This window comes from Bos indicus, chromosome 8, assembly GCF_029378745.1.
Source record: "Bos indicus isolate NIAB-ARS_2022 breed Sahiwal x Tharparkar chromosome 8, NIAB-ARS_B.indTharparkar_mat_pri_1.0, whole genome shotgun sequence".
Lineage (NCBI taxonomy): Eukaryota > Metazoa > Chordata > Mammalia > Artiodactyla > Bovidae > Bos > Bos indicus.
In genome coordinates this window covers 60742800-60761236 of record NC_091767.1, presented here as the reverse complement: position 1 = coordinate 60761236, position 18437 = coordinate 60742800, and the positions used below count along the sequence as shown (strand labels likewise).

The window sequence follows — 18437 nt, the reverse complement described above, 5'->3', positions numbered from 1 at the left end:
ACTTACACATACACAACCTGCTAAGAGATGAACTTGAGTTTATTAGACAGTTTGATATTCAGTCCTAGAACCTAATGCTTATAAGCACTTAGTAAATGTTTACTGAACAAATGAATGATAAAACATTTCCTCACTATTGACTAGAAACACTATTTTTTTCTCCAACTAGTTTAACTCGTAAAATCCATACAAATATAACTTTAGTGCTGACCTTTAGAGACCAGTAAAATGAAATAAAAAGACAAATTTGAGGCCAACCTTGAGACTTATGGAAAATTACTATAAAGTAACATTTTATAGGGGTTCATAGTTCAGATACTTATCATTGTTGACTGAAAACACTTACTGAAGTCAACACTCTTTTATTCAACATATTAAATGTGTTGTTTAACTCTGGTAACCACAGCTGTGACTTAGTTAACGATCTCAATAAATCCTACTTAAATCGGAGACAGGAAAAAATTATGCAAATGAATTCTTATCTGTTTTTCTGCCCAAGGCATATTTGATAACAGATAAAACATACTCCAAATAGTCTCTACTTAACAGTCAAGAAACCATTTGAGGTTTTATTTGGATCAAAATCAAATACAAAGAAGAGGAGAAGCCTGCTATGTTCACAAATGATTTTATTTCAGAAAGAAATTACACATTAAAAAGAAGACATAGTTAAGAGCTTACAATCATGTATGGAAGTGACTCCAAGAAAGTAAACAGTTATTAAATATATAAAGCGCATGATTTAAAAAGACAGTAATAGATAATGACAGATGGGCTTGCCTTAGGTTCACCCACAAAATAGTATCTTTTGTCTAAAAACAAACAGATATTGGTCTTTGAGACAGCTCTTTAGACATGAGTTTGTACTTCCAGTGGACTTGAAAAATCAAACCAATCACACCAGGTTCCACATAGGCTGTATCACACCCATACTCATCAAGCAGGATGGAAACCATCCATCAATTAAACCTTGCAGCTAGATAGGATGTCTTCCACTAATCTCTTGTAAACCCAGGCATCACCCTTAAGCCGCTGCCTCCTGATACCCACCACATCGGGTTTTTGAAGCTGGCACACTTCTAGTTCAAACTGCATTGTCACTTTGCCAAAATCTGACTGTGTCTGACACTTCAGTGTATAGCTGTGAAAAACAAGATAAGAAGCCAGTTAGTAGGAGAATCATGAATATTCTGTATAATACAAGAGATTTCTAAGCCTCTAGGAGGCCAGTGGGGAAAATGAACCATGATTTCATATTAAGCAATGCAGTACTGCTTATAGTTTCCAGATGACCTAGCTATGCATTAGTGATGGAGTATGACTAGTGTTTTCCCAAAAGCTGAACCAGAATCTTTAAAAAAAAAAAAGCTGAAAAGGCTTTATCAGAATTCTCCCTTGCTCCAAAGAAAAGTGCTTTATTCATAGCTATACAAGCCATTCATGCTTAAGAAATCTTTTGGCATCCTTTATGCAACTCTTTCAATGGTATAACCTGTGAACATCAGGCCATTTCCACAATGTTCACAACAAAAGAAAGCAGAGGGAAGATGAAGAATATTTTATTTTGTGCACTTCATCAGAACTTCTGTCTTTCATATAAATTAAGCTGAAGCCACCAACCTGTTAGTAAGAAACACGTTTTTGAGGTTTTTCTAATAGTGAATGTGAAAGTCGTTCAGTTGTGTCCAACTCTTTGCAACCCCATGGACTATATAGTCCATGGAATTCTCTAGGCCAGAATACTGGAGTGGGTAGCCTTTCCCTTCTCCAGTGGGTCGAACCCAGGTCTCCCACTTTGCAGGCAGATTCTTTACCAGCTGAGCCACAAGGGAAGCCCTATTTTCTAATAGTAATAAGAGGTTATGATCATTATAACACTTTAGGGCAGAGTTATAAAATATATCGCTCTTTTTCTTACTTGTGTCCTCTGGGGCTTGATCTATTAAAAATAAGCAGTAGATACCAGAAATGCCATAAGGTATACCCTGTAGTTAAGGTTCCTGATGGGAAGATGAAGCACAGAGCAATGCAGTCACATCAAAGATAAAACGTTGATTCTTCCTCATTGGACAAAGATAGCAATGGAATATGACAGAGATTAGTGACACCATTCCACTGAAAATTCGTTACTCTGCTTTGTCACAAAGAAAGTAAAAACAGGTAAGATAAAAAGAAAAATAAGGGATCAAGGCAGACCTTTGGGTGGATTAAGGAAGTTCAAGGAACAGATTATTAGTTAATAGCCAGTTAGTGATCCGGCAGATTATATGCTAAAGGAAAAATAATTGAAAGCTTTCTCATATAGATTTGGTGAGAGGTTCTGCAACTGTGAATAAACCCCAAGCATGAAGAGCAAGTCAGGGTTAGATGTGTTCTAATGACATTTGAAGAAGAAAGCCAGGATTCACATAAGTAGTGCTTGCCAACACTTAGAGATAATGAAAAGTAAAATTACTGTTGCAAAAGATTCTTTCTTAAAATCTTCTCTCTGTTGACTGTTCCATTTAAATATTTTTGCTAATTTATTAGTGGCTCTTCTTCGTCATTGTTCAGTCACTAAGTCATGTCCAACTCTTTGCGACCTCATGGACTACAGCACACCAGGCTTCCCTGTCCGTCACTATCTTCCAGAGTTTGCTAAAATTCATGTCCATTGAGTCAGTGATGCTATCCAACTATCTCATCATCTGTTGCCCCCTTCTCCTTTTGCCTTCAATCTTTCCCAGCATTGGAGCCTTTTCCAATAGGTCAGCTCTTTGCATCAGGTAGCCGAAGTATTGGAGCTTCAGCATCAGTTCTTCCAATGAATATTCAGGGTTGATTTCCTTTAGGATTGACTGGTTTGATCTCCTTGCAGTCCAAGGGACTCTCAAGAGTCTTCTCTAGCACCACAATTCGAATACATCAATTATTTGGCACTCAGCCTTCTTTAGGGTCCAACTATCACATCTGTACATGACTACTGGAAAAACCATAGCTCTGACTATGCAGACCTCTGTTGGCAAAGTGATATCTCTGCTTTTTAATACGCTGTCTAGGTTTATCATAGCTTTCCTTCCAAGGAGCAAAGAGTCTTTTAATTTCATGGCTGCAGTCATGTCCACAGTGATTCTGGAGCTCAGGAAAATAAAATCTGTCAGTTTGCATTTTTTTTCCCCTTCTATTTGCCATGAAGTGATGGGGACTGGATGCCATGATTTTAGTATTTTGAATGCTGAGTTTTAAGTCAGTTTTTTCATTCTTCTAGTTTAGTGCTTCCATTCTTCTATTAGTGCTTTAATAATGAAATTTTAGAGAGACATAACTAAGTGGAAATGCTTAGAAATATGAACATCTTAAGTAACCAGAAGAGTTCTGGCTGTCCAAACCATGAGATCATGACCCAGGAGGTTTTGATGGCAGTTCTTTCAACAGTGGGAAAGAGATAAAGTGACATACTTTCTAAAGTACTGAAAACCAATCCTATCACATAGACATCATAAAGAGGAGTATGTGTGTATATATATATCTATATATATCTCCCTGATTTGAGGTATCTCATAAATTTAGATTAGAACTTAGAAATATTATTGTTAAGCAGAACATTAAAGAAAAATAGAAAAAGCAAAAGAAAACTGGAAGAAATTTAGATTTTTCTATTTTGAAAAGTCTAACTTTGAAAGTGGTGACAATATGGTCACTTAAAAAACTTCTAAAGCCCATATAAAACAAAAAGAATAAATTATAAACAGACACTATCATAAAAGCTTTTTTGGAAAAAATGAGATGGAAGAAATACATATTTTTAATAAGAGAAGGGACTCAACCTATATTTTCTCAAAGTTCAAAAGACATCAAGTAATGGATGAAAACATGCTTCTTACCCCTTCTGTACAAAGTCAACGTGCTTCTTTGGAAGAACAGACATTATTTCATTCAAGAGTTGATCTGGATTCACTAATCTGGTTGTAGTCACATTATAGTGAGGCTTAAAAAAGAAAAAGGAGGGGTGAGAAGTAAATCCTTACATCAATACAAAGACCATCCTACCTGATTTAGAGATCCCCAACTCCTCAATATAGTACCATTTCAAGTGGAAATATTTCAAGACAAACAGAATTTATAATCAACTCTTAGTAAGCTGGACTGAGATGGTACTGGGAGAGCCTACAGAAATCATGTTTATTAGTAATCACCTCCATATCATCATTTTTATACTTGCATCTTCCTCTCCTACCAGCTTTTTAAATAAGTAAATAAATATGAAATAATGTCTATCTCTCTGAGCTCTACCTATTTCCCTCTTCTTCCATTGTGATAAAGATTCCTGCAGTGAAAACTGTGAGAAAACAAATGCCCTAGAAAATTTCACTTGTATATAGTTGGATGTGTTTCCTTAATTCTTTCTTGATTACTTAAGGAATTTTATAGAATCCCAGGAGCTGATTCTATGACAATTCTATGAAGGAATGAATATAACAGGTTTTTCTCATTCACTCACAGCATACTTCTCAGAAATAATTTCATTCCTAATTGGTAACTATCTATCCATTCATCCAACAACTATTTATTGAAGGCTTACTAGGTCCCAGGCACTGTTTTAATAGGTCCCAGAGACAGACAAGAATCCCTGCCTTCCTAGTACTATCTATATTGTCAAACAAAATTATACTTTCTGTGTCTTTAACATTTCAGTTCTTTTTATAAATAACAAAATGCTGAGGTTGGAAACGACCCCACTACCTTACTTTTCAAATGAAGAACCTATGACCCAAAGAAGAAATACAAGTTTCTTAAGATGGGGTTTCCCAAAATGTGATAAAAAATTATAATTGGACTTATAACCTAAGTGGCACATGTATACTTTTTTGGGGGTCACACTGCATAGCATGCAGGATCTTAGTTCCCTGACAAGAGTTCAAGACTGTACCCAGTGCAGCAGAAGTATGGAGTCTGAACCACTAGACCACCAGGGAAGTCCCAGATAAATATTTTTATGTATTTGTTCCAATCTGTTTAGAAAATATAATTAGCAAAAACTAATAATATATGGTTTCCTTTTAAATAAACACAAGCTTTTAAAAAGTTAGTCATCTTGATTGTGGTGGTTTCACAAGTACATTATGCATGCCAAAGTATATGAATTGTACATTTTTAATATATGCAGATTATTGCATGTCAATTATACCTCTAAATCTATTTTAATTCTGCATCACATAATGCTCACTTTGGCAGCACATATACTACAATGCATCATATAAAGAAAGTATCAGAAAAATAACAGTGTAGATTATACACTGATATGCCGATATAAAGGTGACTGTCAAATGACTGGAGTTTAGGAACCTCAGTTTCAGGTTATAAAAGGAACAAGAGGCACAGCTGTGACAAGCTCCTCTGTCTCTTGGCTTCCAACTCAGGACTTTTTTCAACAAATTGGTCTTTTCAAGATAATAACAAACTACACACTCAAATCACAATTCAAGTGATTCCTTTTGTAAAATAAAAAAGTGATCTTATTTTATCTATTTAAAATTAAGATTTTTAAAGACTGCTTCCTAAAAGAGGGCTTAACTACATACGATTTGCTGTCTTAAAAAACTAAGGTGTTCTTCGTACCATCTTTCATCTTTGTTTTGCCCCATCTCACAGCTTGTGGGATCTTAGATCCCCAAGGGATCAAACCTACGTTCCCTGCAGTGGCAGCACTGGAGCACCAGGAAAATCCCTTTGTACCATCCTTTTAATTTTCTGTAAGTTTATAATTTTTAACTTAACAACCGGGTGGAAACATGAGGCTAATCTCCGAAAGCAAGTCCTTCAGTTATGAAAAACTTTAAACATTAGAAAGGGTTAAAGATCCAAAGTTAGATAAAGTTTCAGATGCTCGGATGTGCTAATTAGAACTGTGGTTCTGCTACACTGGGGTTAAAATGCTCAACACTGACGAAAATAATACTTGACACTGGAACACCTTATATCAATAAAGCATTTCATATGCAATGTAGCATTTCATACAGTCTTGTTTACATATCCCTACTCTGTGAAGCTGCCAGAGACATTCTCTCCAGTTTTTACAAATAAAGACATTGAGAAAGTCAGAGATAAAATGTCTTAGCCAAGCTACACTGTATGCAGCTGAGGCTACAACCCAGGCTTCTCATTCCCATCTTGTCAGTTCTCTCCTACATTCTAGAAGCACTGGGAAATACCTAGAAAGCCAATATCACAGCAGTTCCTACTGAAAAATGCATTCGAGTTCCAAACAATTTACATAGGCGAACATTTCAAGGATGTTATCCATTAGTATTTGATAACTGCTTAGCATCTCAATAATGTATATAATTGGACAAGTTTCCTTAATCTTCTTTATTTACTATTCTCCTAGAAATGACATATGATTTTCATAATCCCAGTGTCAGGGTTTGAAATACCTCACAACTGTCTCCAACTAGAGAAATCTCAGAATAAAAGGATAAAATATGCCTAATAAACAGTCATATGAAACATAAAACTCCAGTGAATTACATAAGTTCTACAAGGCAACAGACACTAACGGAGAAGTCCTATCTTCTCTCACTTTAAGATAGACCATAAATGGGATATCAGAACATTTCTCCCCCGAAGCGCCCAGCCTCCCTTCTGGGCCTGTTGCTATTCTCCTCACATTCACCACACTCAAAGTTCAAATTAACTTGCTCTGCATTCAAATATTTTGTGAGGGCCTACAAATGCACCCCTGTGTCAGGGACTCTTCTGTGTACCAGAAACAGGACAACTGAGCACAAGTTCCCACCCTTAAGACAGTTCCTCAAACATGCCCCACGCTTCCTCATCTCCATGTTGCCTCTGAGATTAATCCCCCTACCTGAACTTGAATATTTAAATTTTAGTTATTTGTCCCCCCAAAAGATAAACTATGTAATTTACCTCTGCATTAAGCCTACTGCATAGTAACATGTATACTTTAGGTGCTCAAAAAATATGTACATATTAGCTAAACAGATGAATAAGTAAATTAAAAATACTGATCAATTCATGCATTCAGTACTTTTCTTTGGAAAAAAAGAAATAGTACAATCAGCAGTCAACTTCTAAAATCCATGTTAAAGAACTTCAGTCCACCTACCTTTAGTCTTCTTGGCCCATCTTTGACAGAGCCTTTCCTTTTGCTCCTGGTAAGCACTGTGATAACCTTATCCAACCCCTTCTCAAGGCTCCCAAACACTTTGGTTCCTTTTCTTTTTGGAGTTTCCTCTACATGTACTTGGTTGAGATTGAGTTCTACTGAGCGACACCTGAGGGAAAAAAAGAGAAAAACCTCATGAGTAGGAGCTGGACTTCCACCTGTTGGCTCCTCACAGAGATGCTTTTGTCCTGCCTGATAGGTGCCAGGTATGCCCAGGCCAGGCCATCTTATTCTTCTTCAGGGAACATGAAAGCCATCTCCCACCCAAAGCAGCCATCACCTGTCCACTGAGCCAAATGCCAAAATTATTTTTTCCCCTACCTTTTTTAATGTCAAATCTGTAGAAGAGTTGAGCAAAATATATAACAACCACCCACATATCCTTCTAGATTAATACTATATTAATATTTTGTCGCATTTGCTTTATGTATATATAATAAATATATTAAAAATAAGCCATCAAAGTAACCCATCTGAAGACATCACAACCCTTTATTCTAAAACACTTCAGTACACATCAATATATCAATATTTTCCTACATAACCACAATCTCATTATGATATCAAGAAAATGAAATAATGCCATGCGTGCATGATCAATCATGTCTGACTCTTTGCTTCTGTTAGTAGACATCTGTACTCCATTGGCAGAAGTGTAGGGAAAGATGGGCCTCAGCACAGGAACCCTGGGCCTAGCCTCCCAGCCGGCTGTATTTTTTTATTTATTTATTTTCGGCCATGCTGGGTCCGCACTGCGACACGGGCTTTTCTCTGGTTGTGGCGAGCAGGGGCAACTCTCCAGTTGCAGTGCATGGTCTCCTCACTGAGGTGGCTTCTCTTGTGGGGAGCACAGGCTCTAGGACACACAGGCTTCAGTACTTGCAGTTCCCAGGATGTGGAGCACAAGTTCAATGGTTGTGGTTCACAGGCTTAGCTGCTTTGCAGCTTGTGGGATCATCCCAGATCAGGGATCAAATCCATGTCCCTTGCACCAGCAGGGGGATGCTTTACCACTGAGTCACCAAAGAAGCCCCTGCTGTATTTTAAGTTAAGGTGTCAATGCTCCTGCTGAGGAGTCCCACAACTGCCCCCTGAGGAAGTGTCAACATCTTCAGTAATGACCACAGACTATGTTTATACAGACATTCCTACAGTCCCTGACAGAATTCACACGCTGGTTTAACTTAATTGGGTTTATCATATATGAAAAAAGGAAATCTGGTTACATATACTGAAGAACAAACGAGTCTTAAAAACTGAACACTTACCGCCTCTCAGGGCTAATGACTCCTGTTAGTAACTTCTCTGTTCCTGTTGAATTTACCGGCATTTTAATTGGGGTTTCTTTCAGGAACTGGTTTCCAGCTATTAGAAAAACAACAAATACAAACCATATGTAGCTTACATGCTATAGTTTCAAAATTTTTATCAATAATGCATGTATCACCTCATTCACTGGCTCAGAAATATTGTAATCACTTGCCCAGTGATGTTAACGCTCTAATTCTTTAAAGAAATGTTTCCATGTGACTTATAATAAAAACAAAATCATTTTGCTTTACAAGTGTGACTCTGCTTTTTCTTCACTGTAAAACTGAGGCCATGCTTAAGATTTTGTTATAAATACCACATGACAAATCTAAATAGAACATATAAATAATACTTCATGATTAAGGATTCTCCTTTCTATAAATAAAAGTCAGTGTGTATTTATACCTTTAATTGATACATTACTGAGAGATGTTAATTCATAGCCCTTTCAACTCCTGTCAGGCAAAGAGAACAGTTCCCTGTGAAAGCTGACAAAAGTTATTAAAGAGGTTGTGAGCTTTAGTTATTTTTATAGTCCATATTCCAGAATTTGGGGTTTTATTCTAGCAGTGTATTTGTAACTGATAATAGTTTGTGACAAATCTGTGTTAACAATCTGGTTACTGCTAATTAACTTTTTGTTCATGATCTAAAAGTTGTATATTGCTTAGAAATATAAGATATCAAGGTTTTAAAAATAGATCAGAGGTTTTGTTTTATTTATGACTATATAGCATTACTCTCACTGGTCCCCCAGGAACAATAAAATAAGATTAATCAACAATACCTATGAAAACAGTTTTCATCTTTATGTACTGAGGGTATCTACTACCATATATAGTTACCCTTCAACAAACTCTCATTAAATGGATTAGACAGGATTCAGAAAAATAAAACTAATTCTTAGGTCAAAAAATGACTCAGAGGGACTGCCCTTTTGATCCAGTCACTAAGACTCCATGCTTCCAAAGCAGGTGGCTCCAGTTTGATCCCTGGTCAGGGAATTAGATCCCACATGCTGCAATGAGGACCCAGAGCAGCAAAATAATAAAAAATAAATATTAAAAATATGATTCAGAGCAAAAGTAAAATGCAAAGTGCTAATGGAGGCTATCAACTGGGGCTTCAGCCACTGCTTCTCTTGGCAGCCCTTATGTTTAAAGAAAAATGGCCAAAATGAGCTTCTGACCAATGTAATCTCTCACAGGGACAAGATATGTAAATTAATGACACTTTAAGATTATAAACTCCAAACTACCGATATTTTCAAAACTTTCAGAATTACATAAATTTTTTATTGAAAGTCAATAATAGAAGGGACTATTTTTAAAAAATAATTAAAAAAAAAAAAAAAAAAAAAGCCCTGAATGGGTTGAGTTAAAGGTCCATTCTAGTTCCCTGCCCAACTCACAACTCACAAAGGACCTTGCAGGTATATTAAGAGAAATAAGAGAAGAGAAAGAGATACGATACAACAGCAGCAATTACTGAGATCCTACTATATGCAAATATTATCTCATTAACACTCATAAATAACCACAGGCTTTCACACATCACACCAAACTAGCCTCATGATTTTAGGGACAGTGTTGATTCAACTGGATAATGCTATCAACAGAACTTCCAGCAAATATTCTCACCAAGTGTTTCATAATATCTTTATGTATAAGAAGTAGACTCTAGAACTGGCTATCAGTTAGTCAGTTAGCAAACTGGAAACACAATGGCAGGATGTGGGCAGCCATTCACAAGGCAATGCTTCACAGTGTAGGTTCATTAAGATTTTAACATAACACACGAGTAGGTCACCATTGCTGGAAAGAAAACTAATAAAGTTTAGGTGTCATTTCTTTAAAGTGACAAAGACTAGATCACAGTAAATAAAATCCCTTCAGGCTCTCTCTAATTTATGCATTTCTTCATTCAACAGAAATGGCTCCCATTATATACCAGGCACTAGGCTTCCCAGGTGGCACTAATGGTAAAGAACCCGCCTGCCAATGCGGAGACATCGAAGACACAGGTTTGATCCCTGGGTCGGGAAGATCCCCTGGAGGAGGGCATGGCAACCAACTCCAGTATTCTTGCCTGGAGAATCCCATAGACAGAGGAGCCTGGAGGGCCACGGACCATGGGGTTGCAAAGAGTCAGGCAGACCGAAGCAACATGGCATGCATGCAGGCACCTAGTAGGCACAAGATACCAAGTATGGCTCCAGCTAGGTACTATGCCATGTCACAGTAAAGTAAGACAGCCTACGCTCATGACACTGTCTCATCCTGGTGAGACCTAGTACTGGAAAACTGGATTCAGTTCTAGGCACTATGTTTTAAACAGAGTGACAAAATAGAATGTGCCCAGATAAGATCAGCTATGAAAACACTGAGACATCACCCAATGAAGAGGAAATCAAGGTAAATGAGAGAGCTGTAATATAGACACAGCTCTAGGTATCCGGAAGGGCATCAGTAGTAGAACAGGCAGAACAGGATCAGACACCAGAACTGGAGCTCCAGACCAGTAAGAAGGGCTCAGCAAAGACTTGAACGGAGTCATTCTATGTGGGGGCAGAGGGGCAAGCAAGGTCTCAGGCTACATGTACAACCTTGGGCAGATCCCTTCACTCCGAGTCTCAGGTTCCTCCGTTGTGAAAACGGTAAGGGGATTAAATCAGCTATAACTTGCCTTTCACCTTTGATATTCTATGATGCTATGATTCAACTCTATAAATGTGGGAAAGAGAAAAACGTAATAACATTTGAGAAAAATCTGAAGTTGATTAATATGCTTTCATTCCAACTAATGCAAATAACATATGCTTAAAAAACAGCCTGGCTTCTCCTATAATTCCTGAGGGCAATGCTACCCATTTCTGATCTGCTATATGTTTATTTAGCACGGTAAGAAGAAGGAATTTCGAGATATTTTGCTACTGTTTAATCTAAACAGCAAATACCTTTTGAGGGTGTACTGTAATGATTTGGTGTAGTGAGTATTTCTCTTTTATACTGGTTCTTATTAACTGGAGTCTTTGGCTCAGGAAATACAAAGCACTCTTCATTCTTTACAGCAGACTTAGGAGTATATACATTTTCTTTGTTCTTTAATTTATTGGCAGATGCCCTGCATAATACTGGAGTTAATGATGTAGATTCCAGGTCATTTGATTCTGTCCAATGCTTGGCAAACTGGAAAAAAAAAAGTTACTGGATAAAGCACACTGAAGAAGAAAAGTCAATTTCTTTACAACATGCCTTAATCATTTGCAAATTACCTTGCACCATTTTTATTAAAATGAAACACTATCAAGAGGATATTATGGGTGATACCAGGAAATTTGAAAATGTATATTCAGTTCTCTTTAGTTAGTACATGTAGATCACTTTAGGCTGTTCTATTGACAGGTCATTTTCAACATGTTTCAAGCTGTATTTAATCAAACACACCCAGATTCTAGGCAATTGAGGTTGGCCACAAATAAATCCCTAAGAATTGCTTCCCATATCTAGACTGCCAGTTTGCTTCTAATATGTACCAAGAAATAAAGTTTAGTCAATGACCAGCACAAAAAAACTATGTTAAAATGTTCTAACAGAAATGTTGCATAGAAAATATGTCTTAATCCTTTTAAATTTATGGTTGAGCTTGCAAAAAAGATAGGAAAATCCTCAGAGGTCAAACGAAAAACAGGAGCATGAATGCAGAAATGTAATCAAGGCTGAAACTGTCTGCTGCCCTAAGGGCATCTACCCACTCTCTTGCATAATCTACAGCAGGAGATGAGACCTATGCAAGGTGCTAAGTTAGAGCCAAAGCTTCCAGGTAAAGCCAGGAGGGGCCAAAACGAAAATGAAAGGGTGAATAAATTTAAACCTGCCCTGTAAAGGAGTTGGCAAAAAAACCTGTCTGTCCTGGTTATGGCTCTGAAGAAGAAAAGAGAGTTTCCTTTAACAATTATTAAGTACCCACAGGACAGTCTTCACACAGGTTTGGAGCTCAAATTCATATCCCAGAAATTTCAGCCTTAGAATTTGATTTAAAATAGTTCTAGTCCTAAATGGTTGTATTCCAGGAACATGACAAAAGGAAACACAACTCCTATCTGAAAGAAAAGCTTCAATCCAGCACAACCCAAGACCTCAACCCTTAATCCAAGCCTCAAAGCATTCCCAAAGAGTTCCAAGAAAAATGAGCCTATTAAAAAAAAATCACAAATGATACAAACACCATGAGCAAAAGTCAGGAGTAAAAATAAACAAAAGGAACAGACTCAAAAAGATGTAAGATATTAAAATTATCAAGTACAGAACATAAATATGTTCATATGTTCAAAATAATAAAAAATTTAAAACATGAAAAGAAAAAAGGTAAAGCAATTTTGAAAAAGAATAAAAATCCCTAGAAATAATGCAATGATAAAAATGAAAAATTCAATGGACATGTCAAACAGAAGATAGAAATGAAAAAAGAACGTGAATGTGAAATAAGTCTGAAACGATCTAGAATATAGCTTAGAGAGAGAGATATGGGATACATGAGAGTTTAAAATAAATGGAAGACAAAGCTCTATGGTCTGCTGCTGCTAAGTCGCTTCAGTAGTGTCCAACTCTGTACGACCCCTTAGACGGCAGCCCACCAGGCTCCTCCATCCCTGGGATTCTCCAGGCAAGAATACTGGAGTGGGTTGCCATTTCCTTCTATGGTCTAACATATATCTATTACACGTTTCAGAGATAGAGACAATGAAAAAGCAGTAATTACTCAAGGTATTTTCTAAAATTAATTAAAGATACAAATCCTCAAATACAGGCAACACAATGAATCACAAACAAAAAGAAATCCATATCTATATTTACCAGGTTGTACAACTCTAGAAGACACTACTCACCCAGACAGTATACCTAACAACGAGACTGCAGAACGCCAAAAGCAAAGAGAAAATCCTGAAAAAAGACAGGGAAAAGACTAACTAGAAAGCAACCTAACTGACACGGATTCAGTTCAGTAGCTCAGTCGTGTCCGACTCTTTGTGACCCCACGGATTACAGTACGCCAGGCCTCCCTGTCCCTTACCAACTCCCAGAGTTTACACAAACTCATGTGATGCCATATGATGGCATGCCAGTCAGTGATGCCATCCAACCACCTCATCCTCTGTCATCCCCTTCTCCCGCTTTCAATCTCTCCTAGCATCAGGGCCTTTTCCAATGAGTCAGTTCTTCGCATCAGGTGACCAAAGTATTGGAGTTTCAGCTTCAGCATCAGTCCTTCCAATGAATATTCAGGACTGATTTCCTTTAGGATGGACTGGTTGGATCTCCTTGCAGTCCAAGGGACTCTCAAGAGACTTCTCCAACACCACAGTTCAAAAGCATCAATTCTTCGGTGCTCAGCTTTCTTTATAGTCCAACTCTCACATCCATCCATGACTACTGGAAAACCATAGCTTTGACTAGACGGACCTTTGTTGGCAAAGTAATGTCTCTGCTTTTTAATATGCTATCTAGGTTGGTCATAGCTTTTCTTCCAAGGAGCAAGCGTCTTTTAATTTCATGGCTGCAGTCACAATCTGCAGTGATTTTGGAGTCCCCAAAAATAAAGTCTGTCATTGTTTCCATTGTTTCCCCATCTATCTGCCATGAAGTGATGGGACCAGATGTCATGATCTCAGTTTTCTGAATGTTGAGTTGTAAGTCAACGTTTTCGCTCTCCTCTTTCACTTTCATCAAGAGGCTCTTTAGTTCTTCACTTTCTGCCATAAAGGTGGTGTCGTCTGCATATCTGAGGTTACTGATATTTCTCCTGGCAATCTTGATTCCAGCTTGTGCTTCATCCAGTCCAGCATTTCTCATGATGTACTCTGCATATAAGTTAAATAAGCAGGGTGACAATATACAGCCTTGACATACTCCTTTCCCTATTTGAACCAGTCTGTTGTTCCATGTCCAGTTCTAACTGTTGCTTCTTGACCTGCATACAGATTTCTCAAGAGGCAGATCAGGTGGTCTGGTATTCCAATCTCTTGAAGAATTTTCCAGTTTGTTGTGATCCACACAGTCAAAGGCTTTGGCACAGTCAATAAAGCAGAAGTAGGTGTTTTTCTGGAACTCTCTTGCTTTTTCAATGATCCAACGGATGTTAGCAATTTGATCTCTGGTTCCTCTGCCTTTTCTAAATCCAGCTTGAACATCTGGAAGTTCATGGTTCTCCAAGCCTGGCTTGGAGAATCTTGAGCATTACTTTGCTAGCGTGTGAGATGAGTGCAATTGTGCGGTAGTTTGAGTATTCTTTGTCATTGCTCTTCTTTGGAATTGGAATGAAACTGACCTTTTCCAGTTCTGTGGCCACTGCTGAGTTTTCCAAATTTGCTGGCAAATTTGCTGACATCGATTACTCAATGGTAACCACAGAAGCAAGAAGACAGTGGAGGAGAAGGAAATAGCAACCCACTCCAATATTCTTGCCTGGGAAATCCCATGGACAGAGGAGCCTGGTGGGTGACAGTTCATGGGGTTGGACATGACTTAGCAATTAAACAATTCTTCATTAATTAAAAAAAAAAAAAACTATCTCTAGGAGAACAGAGGGGGAAAAAAAAAGAGAGTGGAATAATATGTTCAAAATGAAGAGTGTAAAATAACTGATAAACTAGAAATCAATATACAGAGAAACTACATTCCAAAAATGAAAGTGAAAAAAGACAATTTTAGCTAATTTAGAAAGAGTGCCATAAATTGTGACTTCCACTAAAGGAAATTTTAAAGGATACACATCAGGAAGAAAAAAAATAATTTTAGAATGAAGGATTTGAGAGATAAGAAGGATAAGTAAATGAAGGGAAATGTGAGTCAATCAAAATAAATATCAATAGCATTACATTCTAAAAATGTAATTTATGAAGTTGAAAATGTATGGAGCCAAAAAAAATTGTACTACAGTTATGCAAAATTAACTACTGGAGGAAAATGAGTGAAAAGTCCATGGGACCATAGTATCCATTGATTTTATGCCAAAACATTTTAAAACTTAAATGAAAGGGACACGAGAAAAACAACATTCACCAAGCTGACAGGAAGAAATTGAAATACTGTGTAGTCCTATAAACACAAAAGAAATTGAATCAGTAGTTGACTAGCTTCTCACAGAAAAATTCCAGGCCCAGACAGTTACATAAGCTCCATCGTACACTCAAGGAAAATATAATTAATAGCTCTTAAATACCATTTCAGGGAATAAAAAAGGCTATGTTCAAATCATTTTAAAAGACAAATTATAATCTTAATATCAATCAGATATGATTAATATAAGATGGGATGGGATGCAAGAACAGGAGAAGAAAGCCTTTCAATCTTTATTCAACATAGTTCCATAATGTTTGAATTTTTTTACAAGATGAATATACCCATGTATTACTTATGCATAACAAAACTAAAATTTTCAAAAGAAAAAAAAAGTCATTTAAGAAAGAATTGGCCAATCTCACTTAAGAACATAGAAGCAAAAATTCTAAATGAAAATTATTAGTAAACTAAACCCAGCAACATGTAAAAAAGACAGCAATACATCATGACAAACTGGGCTTATCTAAAGGATGCAAAATTGTTTTAAAATAAAATCTATTAATATAACATATACTATATTAACAAATGGAAAGAACAAAGCCAGATGATTATCTCAACAGATGAATTCTATCTAATCTTTTTTTCTGCAACTGAGATTCATAATTTTTAAGCAAACCAAGATAGATGAGAAAATTTTCTTAGTCTGAAAAATATGGGGTGGGAGGCACAGAGAAGAGAGAGGGAAAAGGGGGATAACAAGAAAAGGGAAAGAAGAACAGAGAAAGGGAGGATGAAGAGGAATGAAAAAGAAAAAACAAGCACCATATTTAACAGTAAAATATTAGAAGCATCATTCTACAGTTGGGAAGAACACAGAATGTCTGCTATATTGTCAGGACTACTAAGTACAGTAATAAAATGACACTAAAGGCATGAGAATTGGAAAGGAAGTAACAAAACTATCACTCACAGCTGATTTTTTATAATATGTGAAAGAATATATAAAGTATAAGAATTTAAGAGTTTATGAAAGCTGTTGAATTTAAGATCAATACACAAAAATCAATTTCATATCTATGGACCAGTATTAGACAGTTAGAAAATGTGACTTTAAAACGCCTAACATTCCCAATAGCAATAAAAAATAAAAGTACTCAGGAATAAATCTAGTAAAAGATATATAAGATCTTTTGGGAGAAATTTATAAAATTTTATCAAAAGCAATTAACTAAAACCTAATAAATATAGCAAGGTACATTATGTCTACAGATGAGGGGTTTCGGAGTACAGACCTCAATTTTTTCCCAAATTGAATCTTAGAACCAATGTAATTTCAGTTTTTAAGTGTATGTAAAGTTATCAATTTATCAAAAATTTATCAAAATGACTCTAAAATGTACATGGAAACGCAAAGGAACAAGAAATAGCCAAGATATCCCTATAGACGCCTAAGATGGGAGGAAACTGGCCATCCAGATAAAAGAAATATTATAAAACGGAAGAGGTAAGACAGATGGTATTGGTGCAAATAAACCAATGAAACAAAACATTTCTCAGAAGCAGACACACATATAACAACTTGATATCTGACACAAGTGCCACTGTAGATCAGACTGGACTTTATAATGGTGCTGGCACAACTGGGTATAAGAGGAAGAGTTGATTCCCTACCTCACACCATACAAGAGAATTAATTCTCCATAGAATAAAGACTTAAATGTGAAAGAAAGAGCTTTAAAACTTGAGAAGCAATATGTGTGAATGCATTTATAACTTTTGGAGAATGATTTCTTTTAAAAGATACAAAAGTTACCAGCCATAAAGAAAAATACTGGCACCTCATTAAAATTAATGACTCCTGCCATCAAAGCAAAAAGACAAGTGACAAACTCAGATAATATACCTGTACACCTGCAATACACAACCAACAAAGGGTTAGAATTAAACTTAGAATTTCCTCAATACCACAAGAGAAAAGAAACAATCCAATAGAAAAATAGGCAAAAGACACAAAAAGACATTTCATAAAACAGGAAAAAACACTGGCTGATCAACATATGAAAAGATACAAATCTAATCAAAAAAAGTACAAATTAAAACCACACTGAGATATCACTTCACATTCATCAGATTAGAAAATATTAAACACAAAAAGTAACAAGTATTGATAAGTCTGTGGAACAGGGACATTTAAATTATACCTCATTTTGTAAACAGGAGGGGAGGGGAGGAAAGGGAAAAAAAAGAGCAGTAAAGTGCTCCAAAATGAAAAGAATTCAACTTGGAAATAATTGGCTTCCTTTCATTTATATCCCAACAATCTGTTAATATTTTCAATGGTTTAGGAATTCATGAAATTTGCAAGCACAAATTAGATCTCATGTTATATAATCTAGACATTTTTTATAATTGAGATAACATATTTTACTTTAAATAATAAAAATAACCAACCTGTGGTGTTTGTGGAGTAGCCACACCTCTTGATGAAATGTCTTCACACCATTCATAGTTCATTAATCCAGTCACATAATTTTCATCACTTGTGATCATATCTTCTAGACTCAGATTCTTCGACTATTCAAAAACAGAAGAACTCAGAAAACAATGCCACCATGATTCAGTTTTTAAGGGTATATTACAGGCACAGGGCAAGGCCCTGGAAGCAGAAACAAATGAGAGACAGTATATAGAAGGAGCTCACATCCAAAACTGAAAACAAGAAGTCAAAAGTCTTTAATTCAAATTATTAGATAGGAGAATCTCTGACTCTCAAACAAGATGCCTTGGAATGTTCTTATGTTATACGGCTAAGTAGCTTATCATTATCAGATAATGACTACAACACCAGACTCCTTTGCAAATCCACAAATAAGCTCTCTGACAAAGCAGAAAATGGA

At 36.4% G+C, this 18437-nt stretch overlaps 1 protein-coding gene across 4 annotated transcripts in view; it reads right to left on the bottom strand.

The window, feature by feature from the left end:
• Positions 1-612: 612 nt before the first annotated feature.
• MELK (maternal embryonic leucine zipper kinase) overlaps positions 613-18437 on the bottom strand; it is an 84887-nt gene continuing 67062 nt past the window's right edge. For all 4 annotated transcript variants that reach the window (XM_070794764.1, XM_070794761.1, XM_019966212.2 and 1 more), the window contains 6 exons: positions 17992-18114; positions 11436-11667; positions 8437-8533; positions 7109-7277; positions 3864-3967; positions 613-1141 (listed from right to left, as the gene is read on the bottom strand). In XM_070794764.1, the coding sequence (XP_070650865.1) occupies positions 964-1141; positions 3864-3967; positions 7109-7277; positions 8437-8533; positions 11436-11667; positions 17992-18114 (903 nt within the window). In that variant the 3' untranslated portion in view covers positions 613-963. The remainder of the gene's footprint in view (positions 1142-3863; positions 3968-7108; positions 7278-8436; positions 8534-11435; positions 11668-17991; positions 18115-18437) is intronic.